The sequence below is a fragment of the Rhinopithecus bieti genome, unplaced genomic scaffold (assembly GCF_001698545.2).
Source record: "Rhinopithecus bieti isolate Rb0 unplaced genomic scaffold, ASM169854v2 scaffold_12003, whole genome shotgun sequence".
NCBI classification, from domain to species: domain Eukaryota; kingdom Metazoa; phylum Chordata; class Mammalia; order Primates; family Cercopithecidae; genus Rhinopithecus; species Rhinopithecus bieti.
This window is the reverse complement of record NW_016807365.1, coordinates 378,360-387,974: the sequence shown is the minus strand read 5'-3', so window position 1 is coordinate 387,974 and position 9,615 is coordinate 378,360. Positions and strand designations below refer to the sequence as shown.

At 39.2% G+C, this 9,615-nt stretch overlaps 1 protein-coding gene across 5 annotated transcripts; it reads right to left on the bottom strand.

Moving 5' to 3' along the window:
* Positions 1-4,705: 4,705 nt before the first annotated feature.
* On the bottom strand, positions 4,706-8,600 carry ZWINT (ZW10 interacting kinetochore protein). Of its 5 annotated transcripts, none has more exons than XM_017881481.1 (9): positions 8,500-8,600; positions 7,594-7,684; positions 7,318-7,441; positions 6,987-7,153; positions 6,773-6,829; positions 6,100-6,242; positions 5,851-6,019; positions 5,672-5,754; positions 4,706-5,481 (listed from the first exon to the last, which is right to left on the bottom strand). In XM_017881481.1, exons 1-8 carry the CDS (start codon positions 8,538-8,540, stop codon positions 5,713-5,715), a joined length of 834 nt encoding a protein of 277 aa, XP_017736970.1. In that variant the 5' UTR covers positions 8,541-8,600; the 3' UTR covers positions 4,706-5,481; positions 5,672-5,712. The 5 variants fall into 5 exon arrangements, with proteins under 5 accessions (XP_017736970.1, XP_017736974.1, XP_017736969.1 ...); XM_017881485.1 differs by having other exon boundaries at positions 5,851-5,982; positions 6,204-6,242; XM_017881480.1 differs by having other exon boundaries at positions 4,706-5,754.
* Positions 8,601-9,615: the final 1,015 nt, after the last annotated feature.

Here is a 9,615-nt window from a genome sequence, read left to right as displayed (position 1 = left end):
CTACCAGAGATAATGCTATATTTCAGTAAATAAATTATTTCAAATTACTTTTATCCATCCCTCATACATATGGAGACTGTGGACAGGCTTCTATCCCCAAAGAGAAGTATTTTCCTCAAATGCCCATATAAAATAAATTATTGTTCAATGATTATTATAAGTATGAATATTTAATATTACTGCTTTTTAACTAATCAAATTGATATTTACTGTTTGCTTATTAAGATTAGACCCAGTTTTACAATAAAATTTCATATATTGGATAACCTGGAGAATCTACAGAATATTTTAAACAATTCATTTTTTCAGAAAACAAATTATTTCACTTCATATTATTTTTTATAGTACATATAAACAGAATATGTTTGCACTAAAGTATACTTTTTACATTTATTTTAAAGATTTTAGTGATAACCTTATCTAATAGTCCTATCACTTTCTGAAAGCATGATCCTGAATTTCCTCTGGTTTCATCAAACATGATTTTAGGTGTATAGTAATCTACCCACGTAAACAATCAACTTCTACATTTGGGTATAATTACTACATAATGCATGATGAAATGAATTACACACACCTTGGATAGTGTTTCCTAAAGTTCATCTGACAATTTAAAATTTAGAAATGCATACAAACATGGCATCCAAAATCTAGTCTTTGTATACTACAGAGGTCTATGAAGGTTTTTTGCTTTTTCATAATTTTGATAAGTTATAAATTTAAGGACATAATGAATTTATGACAGTTTTAAATGGGTCTCAAAACAATCTAGGATAGTCAGGGTTTCAAGAGCAAATTGTATCAGTGGGGCATGTTTGTTAATTAATGAATTACAAACCCAAATAGGAAGTTCCTCACAGTCCAATGTTCTATCTATAAAAGGGTCATTTAAAACTGGACTGGGAATAATAATGAAATAAAATTATTTAATTTCACACTCTATTCATATCTCAGAACTTATACATAAAAGATACAAATAAAGAGGCTCAAAGAAGAGACATAAACATTCAATACAAGTTATGGAAATTCTATAAGACAGGAATGTGGTGTATTAACCTCAGAAAGGCTCTACAGTAGAAGAAAATTAACATTGTGTGAAAATAGTTATGGCATTTTCAGAGTTAGCAGAAACTTCTCAGAAGTTATCACTAACACACTTTGTAGATATTTTATTCCCTTTTGGAAAAACAAGCTCATAAAAACAATACTTCAATACAATACATACGCCTAGTACTGTAAGACTATATACTGGTAGCACAGGGAAGAAAGCCATTTATGTTTAGAGATATTCAAAACCCTCACTGATCACTGCTGCAAAAAGTACAAGTTTAGCACTATAAGAGATAAAGAGCAGTGGAAAATCCCCATCTTGTTATGGCAGGGTAGAATATTAGAAATGAAACCTTAGTTTTATAAATTTCAAAACTGTACAGACAGAATGTGCAGTATTAGCTTTGTTGACACTATCCAGGATAATAAGAATATTTACCTGATAGGAATAAGTCACATAAATATAGAAGACCTTAATAATTTTAGGGGGGTACCTTTGAGCAAGTTTTATCTCACTCATGTTGTTTTTTAGAAACTCATCCTAGTAACCGGTTAGGTAAAAATGGTCAGAAATACTGAATGCAATGTGTTAAATGATTTTCAATGTTCAGAACTCCATCAGAAAAAAATAGTATTTTGGAAAAAATGGATGTAGTAGAAGTCATAATATAGAAGTAAAACGTTTTTTTGAGTGTTACCTCTGTGAAATCTCATACAAACCTCCAAGACACACTAAAAATCTGCAATACCTCATGTATGCATTGTGTTCCTTTTTCATTTTTGTCAACCATTTGCATTTTCACCAATGTCTGTGGATCTACCCTCTATCAGGATTTTTCTTGAACCTGTGGGTTTAGTGATGAACAAAAATGATAAAGTCTCTTTCCTGTAAGAACATATATAACGACTACGCATATACATAAGCCCTAATGTAACTAGTAAATTTTAAGGAACAATATTCACAAGTGTCATACCATTTGAAGCAAATGGAATAAAAGCACAGTAAAATTACAAAATTTGGTGCATTAAAAATAACAGAAAATTATCTTAAATCCATTGAGGAACTAAACACCATTCCCAATACGTTTGAGAGGCAACAGCAACAAAAGGAACCTCCTTGATTTAAAATAAAATCAATACTAAAATTATAATCTATTTAGAAATAATGAATGGCCTATGTATTAAAATATATGAATTATTCTCAGAGTGGTGGTCAAATTAAAATGTAAATATGTAAATGCATTTGTTGGAATATAAGAACATATATGTATTATGAAATATTAATTTTTAAAAATCCTACAAATATTAAAAAATAAAGCAGAAGGGAATAATAAAGACAAAAAATAATTAGAAGAACGTATTAAAAGCAACATTAAAGAAAATAATGCCAACACCTGTACTTTTGAAAGACATATATAGTAGAAAAGCCACCTCTGGGAAATACTAATAAGAAAAATAACAAACAACAGGAATGAAAAATGGGATAGCACATAGACATAAAAAACATTAAAAACATTCATTTTAACATTTCTAAGCGTTATACAGGTAATGCCCACAAGCTATTGACAGAAGTGAACACAAATTCTCTTGATGTTTGTATCAGGCCATAACGGTATAATTCAGGAAATATAGGCAGCTCGAAGTAAAACTACATGAACTATATTAAACAGGGAGTATGAGATAGGCCAAAAAAGTTATATATTAAGAACCTTTCCAAAAAAGAAAACGAAGTGTCCATATATTAAGATAATAAAAAATAAGCTCATATGTATACCTACTATATAGTCAAATACATTAAAAATTAAAAAAAAAAACAAATTTTAAAGCTCAAAATGTAAGCCAGAAGAAAATATCCAAAAGCGGTAGTAAATTGAGATCTAATACAACTTAATGAAATGAAAATCAAAGATCAAAAATTAAGAAATGGATGAAAAAACAATAGCTTGGGTATATAAAGTTAAAATAGACTTAGGAAAAGTATCTAGAATGCAATCTAAAGAGAAAGAGCAATGGTAACTACAAAAGAAAATTTGCATGACATGAAAAGTTAGAAAATTTAATTGATGTCTAACTGGCATCTTAGAAGAAGCTAATACAAAAGAGGTGTCTTTTTAAACAGATAAAGCTGAAAATATTCCAGAATTGTTGAAAGAGTGGCAATTTAGAAAGCGCAATTAATTGCAAGCCAAATGAATGAATAAATAAGTAAACCAGAGTCCCAAACTATTCACAATATAGTAAAAGTATAGAGCACTAAATACAGGTGTTATAAGCACCAAGTTCGTAAAAAAAATTTATAGGAAGGGCTTTTAAACTGACATTTGACTTCTCATCAAGGACCAAAACCAGATGACCAGAGAATCAGTGAGTTAATCTTCAGTGTGTTAAGTCAAATTACCTACCAAGTATTCTCTACACAATAAAAACATTGCTCAAGAATGAGGATGAAATAAAAATATTTTCATAGTAAAATTTAAAGCATTATACAGTTTACAAACTCTAAGGGAAATTCTGAGACATTTATTTCAGCTGGAAAAGTATTCCACATGAAAGCTCTGAAATGTAAAATAATGTGGGCAAAATAGTAAATAAATTAGTAATAAAGCATTGATTGTATAAAATAATTTATGAGAATACAGACAGGCTAGAAGTAATAAACTGGACAAAAATACCTCAATAGTTTAGAGTGGGATGATCTATCAATGGTTACAGCTGTTTAGGCTTCATTTATTAAGAAAAGGATCAAGAGTCTTTAATTCTTTACCTTACTTGAGACATTGCTAACTATGAAAGCTAAACTAGCAGGTCTAAATTAGACCTCTAAACAAAACAAACAACAAAACAAAGCATGAAAAAACAATAAAAAAAAATAAAAGGCATGAAAGGGATAAAAAACCAAGAAAAAGCAAATAAAAAATCGACGCAACTAGAAAATCATAAAGACAAATGTGAAACTGAGTTTTTTTTTTAAATAACCCTTTAAATGCTGTATACAAGTGGTAAATATAAAGAAAGGTTGAAACTAAAAAAGGATTGAAATTCAAGAGAAAGGATGTCAAGCAAAGGGTAACCAAAAGAAGTGACAAAGATATTAATATTAAAACTATTAGTCTTCAAGGCTAAACACGTTAGCCTATAGATGAAGTAGGCTACCACACAAAGGTAAGAGTTCAGTTCAGGAGAAAAATATAAATGTAAATTTACATATACCTTAATAAAGGAGCTGCAAAATATGTAAGAAAATGGAACTATAAAGAGAAATGAACAAATCCACTATCATAGTTGGAGACTTGAACACACCTCTCTCAGGTGATACTCAGACAACAAAAAATTAAGTATATAGAAGATATAAATTGAAACAAAATTACAAACGTAATCTAATAGAAAATACTATATACAATCTAAAATGCATTCTTTCCAAACCTATGTAAAATATTAAAAAAGATCACTACATCCAGGCTATAATTCACTCACCAAATTTCAAAGTTTGTTAAATAGATGACATTCTCTGACCAAATTAAACTTAGATTATCTTCCCACAATCAATAGAAGACCAAATTATTTTTCAAAGAAATTTATGAATCAACGAAATAATTATAACAGAATATAGAAAATGCTATGAATTGAATGATTGTGAAAATAAAGGAAGTCAGAATAAATGTATAGCTTTAAATATTTATTTGAGAAAACAAATATTCAAGTACATGAGTTGATCATCTGATAAAAATAAGAGTTTACAAAATAAGAGTTTACAAAAAAGGTACATCTTTTCCATCTGAAAACAGAAAGTAGGAAACGATCTATCACTAGAGGTCAATGAAACAAAACATACAATAGTGGATGACAAAAGGCAAATCTCTGAATCTTTGAAAAGAATATAATTAATGAACATCTGAAACCAGTGATCAAGAAATGTTTTAGATAAGGCACAAAAAGACACTAAGAATGTTAACACCAGGCTATACAACCTAAAACAGTCAGATGAGCTCACTGTTACAGCTCTGGTTCACAGCAAGAACCTTAGCACAAAGAAAGGACTCAACAAACATTTGGATCCATGAATAAAATTTGGATTAGTGAATAAATTATCTTCCCACATATAACCACCTGGCTAAAGCAATCTCCTCCTCCTTGAATTAAATTCAGCATGTCTGCATCATAGGGGGAAACAACCCCTGAGGCCCAAGTCCAGTACCCCCTCCCCATCTGCACACCCTGTGTTCAAACCAGTCCCAGCTCCTGTCATGTTACTGGCTTCTGAGTATCTGTACTGATAGTTCTTCCTGCCAGCACATGAAGATGAACAAATATGCAACTGAGAGAGATCTAGGGCTTTTAATCCACAGATGCCAGTTCAGCAATCAGGCTGAACTCAGGAGTTCACAGTCTTTCCTGGAATGATGGTTAGGGGTGGTGAGGGAAGTCAGAGGCCTGGGGAAGAAGACAACGGTTAGCTCTGGGTGGGCTGAGCAAGGGAATGAGGTGTTAAACTGTAACATAAGCTCTTTCCTGTTCCCACCATCCATCTGCTCCATGGGTAGCAGAGCTCAGATGCAGAGAGAAGCTTTCCCTCTTTCCACACTTGCAGTCCAGGGACACCAAGGCCTAAGTTGGGTCTGACCTATTCTAGGATCTTTCTCCATGCTGTTGTCCTCCGGGAAGTCATGACAAATTTGCATCTCCAGCAGGTTGTAGACTGACAGCCTTGGAGAAATACAGTATAGACACTGGGTAAGACCAGTCTCCCAGCTTCTGTCTCCACCTGCCTGCCCATGCCCACCTGTTCCATCTCTCACTTACCTTGAAGGACACACCAGCATCTCTCCCCATAGTGTCTCCTGTACTCTGCTCCTGGGGTCGAGTCGGCTGCTGGGGTTTATCATCTGGAAGATTCTCTGCCTCAGCTTCAGCCTCAGGGAACAACAGCTTACCCTGCAGGGTATACAGAAGCTGGAGGAAGGTCTGGTACCTGTAAAGAGGAGGTAAGTGTGAAGGAAAGGAATCTCAGCTGGACCATTCTGAATCTGCAACCCATGCTCCCAACCTTACCTCTGCAGCTTGTCCTGCTCCTGTTCTGCCTGCTGCTTCAGGTTTCCAAGTTTCTGAAACACCCCCTCAAGCTCCTGCTGAGTCCCTGTCTTACGCTCCCTCACCTCTGCAGAAACCTTTGCCAGATGCTGCAGATGCTTCTCCTGCCAGGAGTGAGTGTACAGACATTATGCATCAGATGTTGGGGTCTTAGAACCATCCCTCCAACCCCTCCAGCCTACACCCAGCTCAGGGCTCAGGCTCAATGATGAAAAGAGGGACTCTATTCACTTCAGAGTGGAGTAGGGGCCTAGAGAAAAGGAAAGATCAGAATGAGCTGTTCTAGGGTGAGGCATTCTTGGAGGGAAGGGGCACAAAGATGGTAACACTTATTTAACTTGCTATGTGCCAGCTAGTATTTTAAGCCCTTGCTGTAATGATCATTTAATCATCTTAATAACTCTCTAGAGTAGGTGGTATTATTGCCCCCATTTTAGATAAAGAAACAGAAAGTTAGGTGACTTGCCCAAGGTCATGCAGTGGTAAGTGGTGATACTGAGATTCAAGCCCATGTTGGTATTTATATTATAGTGCCTCAAAGGAGGAAGCAAAATGAAGGTTTTCTAGACAGGGGACACAGTCTATACGATGGCATGGTGGTGGAAGGGATATTCTCCTAGGAGGATGAACCTACCTGTTGTAGCTGCCACTGGTTCTGGGCTGCTCTGCGTTTCTCCATGGCCACTTGTTTCTGCAGATAAGCAAGGGAAAGGGACCAGGAGAAGAAGTCTATTTTTTCTGGCTGGAATTTTGGGAGATTGCAAGCTGGCACAACTCAGCTTGCTCACTCTTTCCCTCTTCCTATCTGACTGCCCTTCCCTCCCTGTACTCAGGACCCCTGGGTGTACCTTGGCCTGGAGCTGCTCAAAGGCTTCCTGGAGTTGTGTCCGCTTCCTCTGGGCTTCCTCCATCTGAGTCAGGGCCTTGGTGAGGCCAATTTTGATGGCCTCTACATGCTCCCTGTAGGTGGCCTTCAGCTCTTTCCATTGTTCCTTAGCTGCAATTGCCTTCTGTCCTGAGATGAGCCACCAGGAATGAGAACTTGAGTGAGGGTGGCCTGCTAGCCTGCCTCCTTGCAACACTGGGCCTCCTTCCCATCAGTCAAATAGGAGACCTATCTGAAATCCTCCTTCCTTCCCCACTCAGGCCAGATGCTACTCCAATCCCCTGCCTACTCACTGCTCGTGTCTTCAGAAGCCAAGGGGTCCAGACCCTTAGCAGTGTCCTCCTGAGCCAGGATGTTCTGCAGGAAGTCCACTACCTGAAGCTGGCTGCAGAGCAGCTTGTCTTTCTTCTGGGAGTCCTGCTCAGGGGGAGGGCAGAGACAGGGAACGTCCTTACCTCCTTACAGGTTTCCTTAAAGTCTGCTCTCTGCTAATGCTGCCCTGTATCTCAATAAGAGGAGCCAGGACCAGATCCTGGCTTCTGAAAGGCTCGCTCTCATCTTGTACATACCACCACAAACTCAACCAGGATCTTGGCTGGCAGTTCTGCCTCGTCCTGCAGGCCTACAGGTTCCAGGATGCCTGCCACCTCAGTCAGGACCCTGGAGGGGCAAGGAAACACAGGAAATGGCAGTTTCTTGTGATGCTAGTTCTACAGTTCTTGTGTGTACACAAATGTGGATGTGTATATCAGTATATATACTATTGAGAGTCTTGCCTTGACCAGAGTTTACACAAGGGCCTGAAGGGCCTACAGCCTGCAACCAGGAATGGTGTGCACGGAGGGCATACAGTGGTAATACGTGCCCAAAGGAAAATCAGCAGGGTTAGTAGATAAGGAGTTTGAGAAAAACGCTGAGATTTTAAAAGGGAGTGTCTCACTGAAGAGAAACCATTTGAGTCAAGATGTGAAGGAAGCCAGGGAGATATGCATGGAAGGGTAAGAATGTTGGGCCTTGGGATCCCTTCTGGCAGTGAGCACCAGCCTTGGGGCAGGGTCTTGGAAAAGCTGAGAAAGGACTCAGGGCAGAGGGCTGGATGCCTGGCTCTACTCTAGGATTTTTCATTATTAGGGACTCGAGAAGTCTACGAGGGGCCAGGGAGGGGGATGAGAAGTGATTGGGAATGTGTCGTGTTGGGACAAGAAGACAGAAGTGAAACAGTCTCCTAGAGCATATCCTGTGGAGTATGTGGATGTGGGGAGCGGCGAACGGTCCCCCAAAGGCCGTACTCCTGGAGCAGGCAACAGTCACCTCAGGAACCTAAGACGGGACTGCTTAGGTTGGGTGAGGATCAATTCACGGCAGGGTCGAACCTCAAAAGCTGTATAGGGTCGAGGGCAGCAATCATTACATATAGGGGCCCACAAGGTCCTCCCAGGCCCGCCCCCAGCTGCCACTTGGCCGCAAACACTTACTCTAGGGCTGCAGCTTCCGCCTCTGTCTCCGCCGCCTCCATCTTTCTAGGTGCCGCGTTCAGCCGCCTTCCCACAATCCCTAGGTATACTTTGAATTCACAGTAGACTTCGCGCCGGGGCAGGCGATTGGCTGCAGGGGTTAGTGGGCGGGCATTAACGACCATTCTGCGCTCTAATTGGCAGACGCAGATTCGCACGTTGGCGTGCCTCGCTGCTTGACGCAAGCGCGGTTATGGCTAGGCGCGCTCGGGTTCTGCGCCTGCGCGCTAGACCGTACGCCGTGCCAGAGACTGTAAGTGGGGTTTGAACTCGGCCGCGCGCTGTGAAGTTCTTGCTCTGCTCGAAAGAGGGAAAGCATTTTCTGGAGTTTGCGTTTTAGGGGACACTTACAGCATTGACACTTTATTTAAAATATTTACTACTGCTGTAGAAAAAAAAACCCCGAAAAACAGTGGGGCTGTTTCTAAGACGCTGGGAATCAGTAAAGAAGAATAGTGATCCGGGAGATACAGGAAGCAAGTGATCTGAGCTCAAAAAGCGAGCTGCTTTCAGAGATATTAACGTTTTATAGAAGAGATGCAGGAGAGTGAACTCAAGCAGAGCCCAGCGGATTGCCTGCGTTGGCAAAATAGAACTGATATTCTTGGGAAACCAAGGTAGGTAATGTTCTTTGCAGAGTACAGGAGAAAGAGAATTGCTCAGAGAGAACTCGGTATTCATTCAGCTGAGTACTGAGCAGTATGTGTCTCAATAAACTAGCCAAAAGATTTTTAAAGGTATCAGGACATGGCCGGGCGCAGTGGCTCACGCCTGTAATCCCAGCACTTTGGGAGGCCGAGGCAGGTGAATTACGAGGTCAGGAGTTCGAGACTAGCCTGGCCAACATAGTGAAACACCGTCTCTACTAAAAGTACAAAAAAAAAAAATCAGCTGGGCTTGGTGGCGGGCGCCTGTAATCCCGGCTACTCGAGAGACCGAGGCAGGAGAATTGCTTGAACCCGGGAGGCTGAGGTTGCAGTTAGCCGAAATTGCGCCACTGCACTACAGCCCTGGTGACAGTGTGAGACTCCTTCTCAAAAAAAAGAAAAGAAAAAGAAATATCTGGACATTACAGAG

Bases quoted from the DNA above. Each gene is read 5' to 3' on its own strand.
- ZWINT (XM_017881480.1), bottom strand. From the start codon at position 8,540: ATGGAGGCGGCGGAGACAGAGGCGGAAGCTGCAGCCCTAGA. The intron at 6,830-6,986 runs GTACACCCAGGG...GCTTATCTGCAG, and splicing joins TTGAGCAGCTCCAGGCCAAG to AAACAAGTGGCCATGGAGAA. The intron at 6,020-6,099 runs GTAAGGTTGGGA...TCCTCTTTACAG, and splicing joins GAGCAGGACAAGCTGCAGAG to GTACCAGACCTTCCTCCAGC.